The sequence below is a fragment of the Fukomys damarensis genome, unplaced genomic scaffold (assembly GCF_012274545.1).
Source record: "Fukomys damarensis isolate Sample0158 unplaced genomic scaffold, DMR_v1.0_HiC HiC_scaffold_33, whole genome shotgun sequence".
Taxonomy (NCBI): Eukaryota; Metazoa; Chordata; class Mammalia; order Rodentia; family Bathyergidae; genus Fukomys; species Fukomys damarensis.
The window spans coordinates 2,922,832-2,937,934 of record NW_022900945.1 but is presented as its reverse complement, the minus strand read 5'-3'; the positions used below and the strand labels follow the sequence as shown (position 1 = coordinate 2,937,934).

Sequence of the window (15,103 nt, the reverse complement as noted above, 5' to 3'; positions counted from 1 at the left end):
GCCCCACCCCGGCCTTCTGCGGTGAGAGGCCGCCCGCGGGGCTGCATCAGCTGCGTGGTAACAGCGCGGGGCCGTCGCCGCCCACCGGTGACAGTTGAGACAGAGCCGGTCCACCATGCTGCACGCGCAGAAGGCCAGCGAGTCGCACGTCTCGTTGACGATGCCGACGAATGCGTTGGTGCCCGGGATCCTCGCCAGTCTGTACTTGGAGCAGTGGCTGCCGTGCACGAGGTTGGTGAGGTCCCCCTGCAGAGCAGGAAGGGTCAGGTGACTGCACTGGCAACATAGCCCCAGACCCAAGCAGCGGCCGGGCCAGCTTCTGCCCAGAGAGGGACGTCCCGCTGCAGTGTGGGAGAAAACTGCTCCTGATCCCACCGAGCGGAGAATTCCCATTTGATCACATGTACGCCAGGCAGTCTTTCGTCTGGGCTTGCACACACACACCCACCCACCCACACACACACACACACACACACACACACACACTGTACAGCTGATTCTTTTTATAATATGCTTTTGAAAAACGTACCAATGTATCATAAAAATGCAAACTTCAATGAGAAGAAAGACCATTTTCAAGTAAGGGACAGTTTAAAATTTATCAAAAGACGAACTTGACCACAAAACACACTGCACTGCTGTCCCTTGCTTCACAAGCCTTTCTCCTTCTGGAATACTAAAATTAAAAAGCCAAAGCCTCTGTAAGAGGTTAATTTCCTGCTCCCAGAACACTTAATCCAAATAAAGCAATATCCCTTCAGCCTGTAACAAGCAAAGGTCACAGCTCTCCTCTCGCCGAATTTGTCCACTGTATGTGGAAACCAAAGATTCAAAAGCAGAGCTGTGATGTTATGTTGTCACTATCTTTTGCACGTGTCGTCTTTCCTGGGAAAATTATTTACCCCTTGCTGATTTCCGTGCTGTTGAGCTCTTACGTATGCAGGCGTGAGGTAGGGACAGACAAACTCGGAGAGCTGTGACACTGGAAGTTCTTTCCACAGTCCAACTCCACACTGAGGTATCTCAGGCCACTAGGAAATTATTTTAATTCACATCCAACTCAGACTTCTTTCTGAAGCATTTCTACTCCAGCATGCTGGTGAGCCCAGAAACAACACAAGGGGTGATGGGAAAGTGTGATATATTTACATAAAAAGCAAGGAATTACAGTAAAAGACACATTCCCATCAGAATCCGCCCCTGGGTTTGAACACGGGCTCCACTGTTCTCGCTGCTTCCGGCAGCCGCTCTGGAGAGTTCTTCCCAGAGGGCCTTCAGCTGCGCTGTCCTCGATGCCTTGAGTCCATTTAAAACATTTCCCTTCCTTGGTCATTTTGACTTTGGGGAAGAGCTGGAAGTCGGGCTGAGCCAGATCCAGCGAACAAGGCGAATAATCACAGAGAACTGTGTCGTGTTCACCGGCCCGGTGTGCTGCTGTGCTACTCAGCAGCAGGAGCAGCACTGGCTGCGTCTTTTATAAGACCTCATAAAGACGCTCAGGAAAGGACTCGGAGCTGCTGCAGAGTGGCCAGGACCATGAGGATGGGTGTGTTCAGGGCAAGCGGAGGAGTCTGAGGCATAGCCATGGCAATGTGTGCTTTGCCTTAACAGAATTTACACATTTACTGCACTTTTGATCACCCTTGTAACAGAACCGATGGCAGACACACGGGACGAGCTGGATCCTCACGAGGAGACTTCAGCAGCCTCTCTGCTAGATGTCTGAGCCCCCTTCAGAGACAGTGTTGCTCAAGGCACAGTGGGGGCCGCTTTGAAGGCCCAGTTCCACTATGTACTCAACTTTTTAAACAGTCTTCCACCGGACAAATTCCTGTTTGTCATCGACTTTGTGACAGTCAGTTTAAGATTTTCAGCGGAGCTCAGTGCACCCTTGAAAATGGTTACACATTAAATGACCGACACCAACACCAGTTCTAAACTATAAAAATAAAGGCTTCCTGTAACTCTCTGAATGTTAGTTCCATCATTCCCCATTTTAGATCTTTCTCAATTAGAGATTTATAAATTAATTAAGAATGTCTTCAAGATCTCCAGCCCTAACCAGGTAAATTCTGCAGGAACTCAAGTTCTGCTGAGAGGCTGAGGTGCAACAAGCAATTCTTTTCAGATGATCTCCACGACACTCGCCCACACCAGGGCCTCAGGAACAGAGGAGGCCGAGGGATGCTAGGGGACCGGAAGGGGGGCACAGGGGCTACACGTGTTTTGTAAGTGTGTGGGAACCGACATCAGCAGATGGTTCAGAGAGAGGGGGACCAAACTAAACACCAACCGTGGTGATCTAAAGTGATCCCTCTATGGTCTGGGCTTTCCGGCTGGACAAAGGTCCCGTCCCCTCGTACCTGCAGGTGATTCGGAGGCAATGGGGTGGGCGGGCATGACACCCGGCCAGGAGCACCCTCCACTTCCGGTTCCGTACAGGAAGGACCGACGGGAGCCAGGGACCCAACTCACCACGAGGCTGGTGTTGAACTTGTAGAACCTCTGCACGGTGCGGTCGCTGAAGCTGTTGCACAGGTTCTTCTTCACGAAGTTGGGGTGGTTCAGGATGTCGTTGGCCACCAGGGGCTCCTGACAAGGCCAAAGAGAAGAGTGGCGGACGCCGTGTAGCAAGCCAGGTGGGCTGCAGCTGCGGCCGCCGCGCCGGTACCTGGCAGTACCTTGTGCGTGATGTGCTGCTGCTCCACCGGGGCGTGTCCCTTGGGGTCGATGAGCGTCGGATGCGCCACCAGGTAGCCCCTGTCCTCCATGATGAAGCACCTGGGAGAAGGCGACGCCGTGAAAACGCACTGAGAAATGAGGGGACGCGGCTCCTTCTCGGGGTGGCCGCCTGTGGTGGCCCAGTGAGGTCCACAGCGTGCCTGCCCCACCCCAGCACCACAGACCCTCGCAGACAAACGTAACGCTGATTATGCCCAAGGCAGGCCGTGAAGAGCTAACCCCACATCCACATCGGCTTGTTTTGAAAAGTGAGTCCAGTAAAGCCTGTGGACTGAAGTCAGAGTAACTCACATCTAAATTCCGTTCCCACATCTAAAACCTTCAGACTAGGACAGTTTCTAATTACACCACATATTTCGTCTATTCTGCTCCTAATTTGAGAACACTTTGTCTTGTCCTCTAGGAGCTCTGTTTGCATTAGCCCTGTTTACACAGAAACTGCATGCAGCCTGCCTTTACCCCAGCTGACTACCAATAAGTCAGCGGCTGGGACTGGCCAGGGCCTTTGTCGGTCGCACCGGCTTTGGTTGTCCTGGCTCCGCTTTCTCTCCTAGTTCTGTCTCTTAGTGTGTTTATTTCTCAGGCCTCTGTCACGTACTGGGCAGGTAGGGACTGGAACCCGACAACATGTGTCTCCGGCAGACCCTGAAGTCTTTGGCAAGGGTGTGTAATCAGGAAGTCTCCTTTTTCAGAGGAAGGAAAACTGGGAGGAAGTAGACTTGAGTATTTATGGGCATAAAGTTTAAGGGAAATAAAGTTCTTCCTCCCACGGGAAACACACACTAAATATACCTGGGGATAAAGAAATGGATCTGACGGAAATACCAACACGCTTTGCTTTCACTGAGACTCTCTTCTGCTTTACTGTCGTGTCCTGTCACTAGGACACCGGTGAGTCTCCACCACAGCCCAATGTGATTTCAGCAGTGACTCGAAGTGAAGACATGACATGGAGCCAGGGAAGCTATTTCTATTTTTATTTTTTTGGTACTGGGGATCGAATTCGGGCCCCTTGTGCTTGTGAGGAAGGTAGCGGAACCACTGAGCTAAGTCCCCGGCGCGGGAAGCTATTTTTAAAAGTGGGTTGCGTTAAATCAAGGGAATGCTCTCGCTTTGATCAGACGTGTACTTCTGAAACGCAGGATGCAACGACTTCTAGTTCTGTGAGCCTCCTTCTGGGGAAATGTGAAAGCAGCCATCTAAACTGCTGCAGCTTCACAAAGCCTCTGGTGTAATGACTAAGTTAACATCAAAAGTACTACCCGAGAGTACACTCTGGTCATTCCATTACCAGAGATACCGAAGCCTCTAATTACTGATTTCTAGGGAAATAGGGCTTCCGGTGCCAGGTGGCAGCCACGGCCCTTGTTATGTGTTGTATTTTTCAAATCATAAACAGCATACATCTTACTGAAGGGTAAAAAAAAAAACAAAAAAAACCCCAAACCTAAATAGAATACTCAGGCCATAAATTCAATTAATTCCCTTCTTCCCTCCCTCCCCTCTTTCCTGCAGGTTTTGAGAAAGGGTCTCACTTCTCCAAGTCAACCCTGAAGTTGCTATGTAGCCTAGGCTGGCCTCAAACTTGTGATCCTCCTGCCTCAGCCTCCAGAGTTCTGGGATAACAGACATGCACCACCATACCTAGTTTCAGTTTCATGTCCTGACTGTGACTACATGGTGGTTGCCATTTGGCCAGAGGTGCCTGACATCTTTTACCTTTCCTCTTGTCCGTGGACGGGCAATGCTGTCCCACCGGGGCTTACCTTATTTTGTTGCCGCCATCTTGGTTACATACTGGCAACAGGTCCATGAGGACCTTGTAGAAGTACCTCAGTGTGAAGTCAATGCCCATCACTGCCACGGTGTGCCCGGAAGACAGCTGTGTACTTCCCGTGGAAAGAGAACAAGAGGCGGGGCTTAGTTATGGGTAAAGATGAGTTCAGTCGCAGGGACTTGTGTAGCCCCGGAAATCATTCCCACAGCTCCTCCCCACAAAACGTTTGGTGGCGACAGTGGAGACTGAACCCAGAGCCTTCATACTGAGTTTACCCTCACCCATAAAAGTCTGAGGTGGCATCATAATAAACTGCCGGGGCTGGGCTGGGCTTGAGCTTGCAGTCTTTTTGCCTCAGCTTCGCAGAGTGCTTAGACAGATTTTATGTTCGCTTGAGGTTTCGTGAGAGAAAACACCGAAACCAAAGTGCGACTTCCTGACAAGACCAGCCCAAAACATGCGCATCTCTGGAAGGAGCTGGTGGCCTGCTCGGGTCATTCAGAAAGTGGCTGGATTGTTCGGCAGGAATATTGAGCGGGTTATCAGGGTGGGCGGTGGAAGCCTCGCTACTACGGTCACTTCCAGCAGTTCTCTGACGTGGACGAGGGACCCGAGCCACCCCACTCCCTTCCTTTGAGATCCGGGCACACTGATCTCAAGGATCCGCACTGGCTGGCCTAAGGCCACACAAGACTTCGTCTAGCTTTCTTCTCACACTCTAGGGTGGACTCCGCAGAGCAGTGTGATGTGAGGACTCACCGGCTTCCTGGGCCAGGGAGAGAAGGCTGGGCATCTGAGGCGGTGCCTGCTTGTTAGAAGACAAACTAGCGCTAGCCTTGCTCTTTCTGTTGACCAGCCTTGGGGGTTGCTACCAACCCCTGGTAAGTGCCAGTTTTCTGGCTAGAAAGTGGAGACAGGCACAGTACCCGCCTCACAAGCCTGTTTCTGGGATGAAGTGAGATGTGTGTTTATCTGTACCTCGAAAGCTGCACGCAACCCCAGCAAGTGCCAAGAAGAAGCAACTCAGGAGAGAACAGAGAGGTTGGACCCCTGCCTGGTGGAGGATGAATTTGTCCTTCTTTTACAGAAAGCGCTCTTCAAAAAAATAGCCAGCCATGTAATGCAAGCATCGACTTTCCACTGGGAACGCAGGCTCTTTGTGATCTACGTTTTCCCAACACGGTCTTAAGAGCCATCCTTTGTTCCTATCCTCCTGTTGGAAAACACCAAAGGGGAAACCACCAAATCCTTAATTATCTCCTGCTCCCCCCACAAGGATCGGGAAGTGAGGCCTTGGCTGGTGTCACACCGTGGACAGCTAGCGACCCGGGCACGGGACCTGGCATCTCCAACTCCATGCACACTTTCCCAGCCATTAAGTCAGCTGTGAAGCACGCAGGGCTTCCAAGCAATTCCACTCATTTAATTTCCTGTGATGAAGCTGAAAAGGAATCATAATTCTTTCTACGGCACCATGGCCGCCTCCCTGGAAAGCACCTCGGGGCCTGCAGAAGTGAATTCTGTTTCTGAACTTCCTGGACGCAGCTGCTCTCTGCCCTGGGAAGTTCACGACGCCGAGGTGGCAGCTGGCAGCGTCCCTGTGCGTCCAGACTCACGTTTTCATCTGCATTTCACATAGCTGTATGGTTGCCAGAGCAACTCATAAAGAATTTCATGGAAAAATCCAAACAATCCCACATTTCCAAGCACATCAGACCAGGCTGCCTGCAATACCTCTCAGAGATTCTCACTGCCACAAAAACAAAACGCCCGAACATGGGACCAGTCCTTCAGTCAGCGCCACCAGTGTCAGCACCACCGGCACTGTCAGACCAGAGAACGCGAAGCTGTGACAACACCTTGGAAGGGACGCCAGAGCCGCTGCCAGCAGCCAGTCAGGGAGCGCGGGTTAGAAAGCCCTCCCTAACTCAAGCTGAACATCAGCATGAGCTCTTCCTCGGGCCTCTGCAGACCCCTGCTCAAAGCAGGGACAGCTTGACAATAAAAACAATCGCCCTGTACTTGGGACGTTATCCAGGACTCCCATCCAGCTGACTGGACAAGGACACAGGCACCTCTGCTTTACACATGAGGCCAAAGTGCTCCTGGGACCCAAAAATGATAAAAGTAAGATTGACTGAGCCTGAATCATGTACCAGGTATTGTTCTAAAGGCTTTAAGTTTATTATTTTAGTCCTTAAAATAATCATTTCCAATAGGCCCATAGCCCTCTTTCTTTGGTGAGGAAACAAAAGAAAAAAGAGGATCATTTATAGTCCTGCAAATAACCGGCGAGCCCTGTCTCAGGGCCGGGTCCCCAAGAAGGCGCACAGGCCCAAATCTCCAGAAGTCATCTGACAAGCGGCACGAGCTACCCACCCATCCCCCATCCCAGCCCCTGCTGCTCTGAGGACTGCAAGAGGCAGAGAACTTGTGGCCCCAACTCCACCAAATGCAAAACACACAGCTGTAAGCCCTAACAGGTAACATCGCACTCCGCCCAGCGAAGCACTCAAAGGCCCCGGCCGGTGACTGCATCCGGAATGGGGCAGAGGCAGATACTTGTGCTGGGGTGCACAGGCCCGGGGCGATTTGGGATCCTGGGGTCGCCCTGCCACCCTGCTCTGCTTAGACCTGTGTAGGTCAAAGGTGCAGTGGCAAGGTAACCGCAAAGTGGGCCTGAACCCAAGTCTTCCCGAACCCAAGTCTTCCCGACTTAAGGGTTCCTAGGCATCACGTGACATTGCAATCCAAGACCCCGGTGACGCGGTTCATGCAAAGAAACAGCCTTTATTACTCCTGCCCAACAGAGGCGAATGCACACAGGGCCGGGTAGCCTCACGGGTGTGCACCCCACAGGCGGGCTGGGCTGTCAGCAGCAGCACCGAGGGCCTCTTCTGATGAGCGCGGCTTTTCTACGCGCCAACGGTTATGGTCCAGGCGCAGACCCCACGCCTGGCCAAGGGGTCAGCATTCGGCTGCCTGTGAGACGCAGGCCACGGTGGTCACGACTCCTGGTCCCATGCCCCGCACTAGAGGAACCCAACTCAACACAGCCCCTCAGCACACAGGAACCGCCAGGGACAGCTCAGCCCCTCCGAGTGTGCCAGGGATCACACGACAGGGGCTGCCGGCCTCTCCAGGGCATCTTGCTGACAGTAGCAAGGAGACCACGGGAGCCCCAAAGCGCAGGAAATGTAAGGCACTGAGCTGCGTTACAGTGACAGCGACATCACGCGGCGTTCTGGGAAAATCAATTTCCAAAAAGCCCGTTCTTTCAGCAGACAGTTTCCAGGACAAATTACAAAGGAAACAACTCTCATAACTCCAAAGACTTAGGCCCAAATACCACAGCGATAGCCTGATGCTCTGCACTCTCTTCTGTCACAAGTGCTCTCAGCTCGGGAGAACCTAGGCAGCCTCTGCTAACCCGGGCTCCTGTGAGAGCGCTCCGCACACCAGCGTGGTCCTCCCCTCTCACAGCTGCCACACGCGGCCAAGCTCAGCCCTGAGAGGACCCGAGTCCCAGTCACTCCGTTCACAGACCGCAGGAGGCTAGGCGCCTCCCATTCTGTTGAGTTGGAAACTATTCCGCACGGATCTGCAATGACCACAAATCAGTTACAATTTTACCTGGAAGAATGGATCGTGTGGCTGATCGTCACGACGTAGCCGGCTCCTCCGACATCCAGGTAAGGGCCGGTCAGAGAAATCAGGCCCGGATTGGCCACTGCGTGGAGATACCTAGGGGGGGACACAGACGGGCTGGAGGGGCAAAGACACTGGCAGTGCCCAGGGAGGGTGAGCAAGGGCAACCCGGTAATGCAGTTATCCTAACTGGGTCTGTGGTACGGAACCCCAGGGTTTCTCCTGTCTGTGTCTGACGGCAGCATCAGCATGAGGTGAAGGGAAGGTGAAATCCCTTCTCTTCAGAACAGATACTAAACTCATTGTAGGCCTGAGCTTTTACCCAGATCTGCACTACAGAGGTCTTAGAGGCTAAAATAAAAAAGGGATTAATGAACGAGGTAGAAACAATGCACCCGGCAATGTTGCATTCTTGCAGATCAGACTAGAACAAATCCCACAAGTAAAAGAATGTTTCTGTATTTTTGGTGCAGGTCACGCCCGAGCTACAATCTGATGCCAGGGCCACGTGACGCAAGCTGCTCTCCACCGCTAAGGAGGACACGCCACGAGAGGCAGGGATCGCACAGGGCATGCACTCGCCGGGCCGGGCTCCAAGCCTCCGTGAGACAGGAGCTTTGCAGGCAGAGAAAACCCACCTGGCTGCGCGCAGTGCCACAGCGGAGGTGACCAAGGTCCCCCGCCCGGGAGGCGTCCCCCGGGATGTGACTGTGAGCTGGCCGGGCTGCGTGCCCCCACCGTGCGAGGGGGCAGCCCACTCACCACTGTCTCCGAGTGGCATCGAAGGCTTTGTCCATGAGGGAGCCGGGGTAGATTCTGAGGACGCCGTTGGGCGTTGCTATGTAACGGCGGACAATGTACGCGTTCAGGCTGCTCACTTCCGTCTGTGCCATCCACTCGTCCGCGACGTGGCTGGTCGCCATCACTTCATTCCGCACAGAGAACTGGCAACCAAGGGGGACACGGCGGGGCTCCGTGAGAATCACATGAAAGAGCAGGGCGGCTGGCCGAGCGGCCAGCGCTGTCTCCCAGAGAAGCCAAGGCCAAGTCTGAAAGTCCTCCACGGCAGGGGGATGCAGCCAGACTCAGGAAAGACAGAGGTTCACAAAAACAGATGGTCGCTGCTGGCCACCCTCGCCGGTGCCTGGGCTTAAGTAGAAAAAATCCCACGGGGGAGGCGCGAGACACCCACTTGAGTTTATCCACACAGCGGGGGCCTCCTCGTCCTTCCCCTGGGAAAACCGGGGCGGGAAGTTTCCGCTGGTCTCGTGAGTGCACCCCTACCCTGCCCCGGAAACCCCAGCCGAGCCTCGCTCCCAAGGCCCAGGGCCTCGGCCACCCCACCCCTCCAGAGGCCCCAGCAGGACTCAGGCCCACACGCGCCGAGTGCTACCTTGAGCCCCGGGTTGGCGATGAGGCGGGTGTTGTCACTGAGGTAAGCGGTGTAATGCTCCGCCATGCGCCTGGTCTCAGGCTGGCTGAGGTGCTCGTAGGGAGAGGAGAAGCTGCCGGCCGCCAGCATGACGGTGGGGCTCTCTGCAAGACAACGTGGGGACAGGGCCTTGGAACGCGGGCCCAGCCAAACCGCAAGGGCGATGGCGCTCGCTGCTGCTGGAGTGCACGGTCCCACGAGGGAGGCAGAGACCTGCAGCCAGGCAGGGTGGAACTGGGCCCCACTGAGAGCTGGACCCGGACCAGTTTCTCACCCAGAGCAGGGGAACAATGGCACTGAACCGAAGGTGACGGTGAAAACACATCACGGGCACAGTGTGGGGCAGAGGGCTGGGCACACGCAGGTGCTCAGCAAGGACGGCCATCTCCATCTATCCCAGCAACGCGATGGGTGTTAATTAGGAGAAGAAAGAGCGAGCAGAGGCACCACCGCAAAAATCAAACTCAAGTCTGACGCTTGCCACGGAGTAGCTCAACCGAACATAAACCGGAGTGGGCCGCACCGGTAACGACTCCTGTCCTGTCTGACAGAAAAGCGCAGTTCCCTATTGAAGACACAAAACCAGGAAATCTTTCTGGAATTTCCACTGTTCAATCTCGTGTTTTAGGAAAGCACTAGAAAGCACCGTCTTATTTAAACCATGGGTCATTTTTTTATTCCTTTCGTCCATTCTCCCCCATGCTATCTTGTTTCCTTATAGCCTGGAGAGTATTTTTTCTAGTACTGGAGATCGAATCCAGGACCTTCACACTGAGCTACTTTAAAAATTGTTAAATTGAGGCAGGGCAGGGTCTCCCTAAGTTGCTAAGTTGCCCAGGCTGGGGATTTCCCTGCCTCAGCCTCTCAGAGTGCTGAGATGATAGGCGTGTGCCATCACATGGGCCTAAACTGGGACCTGGACTGTACTTGGGTGTAAGACTGAAATACCACTTGAGTTAAAAACAAACAAACAAACGAACACTCCGAAGGAGTCTGCAGGGATAGCCCGAAGCTAAGGGCACGGAGTCCTTCTCAGGAGGAGCCCTGGGCAGGGTGGAGTCTGCCGAGGTCCGAGCTGCAGGAGGCTGGGCAGGTGGTAGAAACGCGGGTGTGAACAACACTGACTTCACTGTGGACCAGGCCACTGCCCGGCCCGCCCGGGCGAACGGCCCCAGCACATAGCCACTTACTTTCCGCTCCTCTCTGCCCCTATTCCCGGGACCAAGAAGCGTCCTCAAGCAGGCGGGCAGAGCCGTGCACGGCAAGAATGGTCCCCAGGGTGCCCTTCCCTGGGTTCACCCCGTCGTTCCTCACCATCCCCACGGTTCTACAGTGATTTCCAAGGTTTAACCCAGGATTACGCGCCCACCCAGGGTTCTCAGGACGGGTCCACAAGACCCAGTCTGCCACGCGCAGGAGACAGCTTCCCGTCGTGTGATCTCCTGCTGGTTCTGCTGACATCTCCTAGGGTATCTTGGGAGCTTGCTGGCACGGTGGAGGGAGGCTGCGAAGGCCAGGCTGTCCCTAATACTCGGCAGGTTTGTCTGTGTGCCCTCCAAGCAAGGATGCACCAGAAGATGGCAGGGATGGTCCCTGAGCTCCAGGGGCTTCAGACCCAGTCCAGGAGACAAAGGACCAGGAAGATAGAGGAAAACCACAGAACAGCACGGCGATCCTCCTGTGCGCTGGATTACGGGAGTGTGTGTGTGTCACCACGCCTGACAGCCTTTGTGAAGCGAGAGACGGAGGTTTTAGAAAAGGCTGCAAGAGTAGGATGGAGCAAAAACAGAAATGAAGACATGAAGCCAGGGCCTTGGGCCCTTTGTCCAGGAGACACACACACACACACACACACACACACACACGCACGCACGCACACTGGGGGAGAGGTGGTATGGGGGACTGAACCCAGGGCCTTCACACTTCATATCCCCAGCCCTTTCTTTCACTGTTTATTTTTGACACAGTGTTTCACTAAGTCACTCAGGGCCACACTGGGTTTGAACTTGGGAGTTCTCCTGCCTCAGCTTCCTAGAGTGCTAAGATTACAGGCCTGTATCATCATGTTTGCCTAGATGATGCACTTGTCCAAAAATTCTTGTCTTTTTTGTGATGTATTTCCACCACCCCTCTTGAAGGCAGCTCTGACATATATATTTAATCTCCCCAAATCTCAAAATCCTCACCATTAAGGAAATCAGTCACCCCAATGTCCTGTTTTCCATTCTCTTTTTCTTGTATTTCTCTTAGTTTCATCACTAACAGACCCTACGCAGCCTCGGTGACCCCGCCATACTGCACAGGGTCTCCTGCGTGGTGGAAAGGGACTGCGTACAGCACTGGGGCTGATAACTTCTACAGCTCCTGAGTAATCTTGAAGAGGCAGTGCCATCAGACTGAATACAACGCAGCCCACGAATGAAATTAACTTTTCTAGTAACACACTAAAAGAAATACATTATGAAAACAAATTGGTGGGACCCAACGTGTCAAAAATACGATTACTGTTAACAGCCAATGTAAAAATTAGCTGTGCTGTTCACACTTCCCAGACCTTCCGATCCGGCCCCATTCAGAGCTCAGGAGCTGCCGTGGGCTGGGATCACCACACTGGATCCCAAAGCTGTGAGGAAGAGGAGGAAGCAATGGCATCTGGCGGAAGCCCATCCCAGACACAGCTGCTACACTGCACAGCCTGGAGCTTTAGAACAGCCACCTCCTTCCCACCCACAGAAGTGTCTGGCTTGCTGGCACAGAAAAGGGTAAAGCGCTTTTAAAAGTATGAAAAATAACATCTTCTTTTGTATAGAAACAAAGACCGTAAAGCCCCAATCAAAACAGACTAGTAAATGTAAACCCAGCCTTCTTTGACCGATAGCCCAGTTTTCTCTAAATTGTGCACACAGCTGGAGCGACTCGCAGAAGAGGCCCTGCAGCGAGCTCAGGTCTGGGAAGAATGTGCTGGAATGGGATCCACGGGAGGAGCTCCACTCCGGCGCTCTCCTGGGAATGCGGAGTGGAGATGCCCGTCCTCCATCCTCTTCCAACACGGGCCCCTCACTTGGAGCAGTTCGCCTGCTCCAAGTATGTCCAGCAGGAACAAAGGGACACCTGCTTCACGAACTGTGACCTCCCATGGGGTCTGGCCACACAGACTGCAGCCCCTAGAGATGCGGGTCCAATGAAGGGGCCAAGATGGATCTGACGAACATGGGGCTGCTCCACTGATTCCAGGCGGAGCGCACTGGAGCCCAGGAAAGAACAAGAGGGCCAGAAAGGGGACACAGTGATGAAAGGAAAAAGGCTCACGCGTGACTATGCACCGCCTGTGGGCTACTGACACCACCCGCCTGGCAGGAGAAGGGATCCGGGAGCAACTACGGGGACAAACACAGCGCCCCTCTGCGGAGTCCAGGCAAACTCTGGTGTGTGGGGACAGAAGGACACAGTGAGTGTTCACCTTGAACTCATTACAGGAAGGATACATTTCCAAGAATAATTGTGTTTGAAATAAGTGAGAGTATGGGCGGGGGGTAATGGCAATGTCTTTGCTTTAATACAGCATCTATTATCACCTGTCAGACGTGCAACTTGTCAGATAAAAATACTACAGTGCGTCCCGTCTACCTTACTGCCTGCATCTGGCACCATGCGACTTCTGGCTCTTGCCCAAAGTCAAAATGATCATGAAATAGACAGGCTTTGAATTGGTTCAGGACATCGATGCAGCAGGGACAGCACAGCTGAAAAAGACCCTCAGGAGAGGACTCCAGAGCTGCTGCAGGAAGCGGCCAGGACGGTGGGACAGTGCCATCCAGGTCAGGGGACCTTTAGGGGAGCCGTGGCAGCGTGGCTCCTTCACCCGTGGTGCACCCCGGCCACTCGGAGTCGGGAGCAGGACGGAATGTCGCCTATGCCCACACTTCTTCATTGCCCCCTTCCCGTCCTACTCCCCTCTGGTTTCCAGTGAGAGCTCCTCCCACAGGCGTGAGTGCATCGCCAGCACACAGACCCCATCCTGGAATCTGTGGGGTGCTGGGACCCAAGGGAGGCTTCTGACTTCCCTCACACTGTCCCCTGCCCGGCACTGCAGGCACAGGGTGCAGGGCCTGGGGCTGGTTCCTACCGAGGGTGGCCAGCTGCTTGAAGTGGAGGCAGGCGCTAGGCTGGCCCAGCAGGTCCAGGCGGTGGTACAGCAGCTTGCTGCTGGGCACGGTGTTGAGGTTCTTCAGCTGTTTGACGGGTATTTCCGGTTGTATCACCACAATGCACAGAATAAAGGACGTGTCTTGCACCTGCAAAAATCAGTAAAGAATTTCTAACACAGAAAGCAAAGGATCCGTGGGGACAAGGACATCGGAGTTTCCTGCTGGCTCGGTTTTCTACTCTCACCTAGAAAGTGTTCACGGAGTATTTGATGAACGAGTGAAAGGTGCCTCTTTCGCTCAATGGTGTATTCAAGGGCAGAGGTAACCCCAGGGCTAACAGCACCACGCCTCTATCTGGGCTGGAAAACACCTAGTTGGTTCTGCAGCAAGTGTTCTGACAATCTATTTACAAGTCAGCTCTGAGTCCTCACTCAGGGGAAACGTGAAAAGCCACAACAGAACCTAGCTCATTCACTGGGTTCCCGGCTAATGCTTTCTGCTTTCCCGGCAAGCTGAGACCAATGCCGCTACTCAAGTTCACCAGAAGCGCAGGCCCACCACTCCCGGCACAGCCTACTGACACTGGGCTGCAGACCCAGGCAGGGGGAGAGCCCCGAGCTTAAAGGATTTGGCTCCTGTGTGGAAACTCGAGCTCTTGCGTCTTCATTTCCTCCTCAAGACAGGTGCTCAAATAAGACTCAGTGAGAAAAATAACCACAAACACACAAAAGACATAACAAGTGACCACATACAGTGGCAGGGCTGGACGGTCACGACAGCGCCTAGGGGTCCCCCACCCAGCGACAACGGAGGTGACTCCGGTGTCACTGACCACCGTGCTTCCCGCCACTCCGTCTGTGTGGTGGTACAGCTGCCTGTGGGGCAGGACACTCGATGCAGTGTGGCTGAGTGTGATACCGGGCCGTGGGAAGAGGGCTTGTAAATAAATGACAAGGGCAAGGACCAGAGAAGTCAGAAGCAAATGGCAGCTTGAATGATTTATATTCAGCGACTGAGGGGAAATTGCATGCGAGGCAGGCCAGACTAAGAGCAACTGAAGGTTCCAGGAAGGGCTGCGCGATCTCAACACAGAACAACTTGTATCCTCCTACAACCGCTTTAGAGGGCTGCTGGCAAAGACACGCAGTTAGATCAGCAAATCCACCCCCCCTTCCTTCACGTCCCACGTAGAGAGCGAGCAGCCTCTGCTCTTTCTCCCAGTCGTCTTTACCCTGAGCGTGCCTGTCACAGGCTCCCGTGAGCGGAGGAACAAAGCCCGATCAGAAAAACAGAACACGACTTTGAAATGGGTCTATTCCAGAAGAGAAAAGGGAAAGGCCACCCTACGGTTCTAAA

General features: G+C 53.8%; 1 protein-coding gene across 1 annotated transcript in view; it reads right to left on the bottom strand.

The window, feature by feature from the left end:
• The window catches only part of Cachd1 (cache domain containing 1), a 135,177-nt gene that overhangs the window by 11,382 nt on the left and 108,692 nt on the right, over positions 1 to 15,103 (bottom strand). Inside the window, exons 13-20 of the mRNA XM_010605231.1 lie at positions 13,726 to 13,894; positions 9,561 to 9,703; positions 8,930 to 9,111; positions 8,153 to 8,263; positions 4,509 to 4,631; positions 2,682 to 2,781; positions 2,476 to 2,592; positions 86 to 246 (exon numbers count right to left, since the gene is read on the bottom strand). Coding sequence (XP_010603533.1) covers positions 86 to 246; positions 2,476 to 2,592; positions 2,682 to 2,781; positions 4,509 to 4,631; positions 8,153 to 8,263; positions 8,930 to 9,111; positions 9,561 to 9,703; positions 13,726 to 13,894 — 1,106 coding nt within the window. The remainder of the gene's footprint in view (positions 1 to 85; positions 247 to 2,475; positions 2,593 to 2,681; positions 2,782 to 4,508; positions 4,632 to 8,152; positions 8,264 to 8,929; positions 9,112 to 9,560; positions 9,704 to 13,725; positions 13,895 to 15,103) is intronic.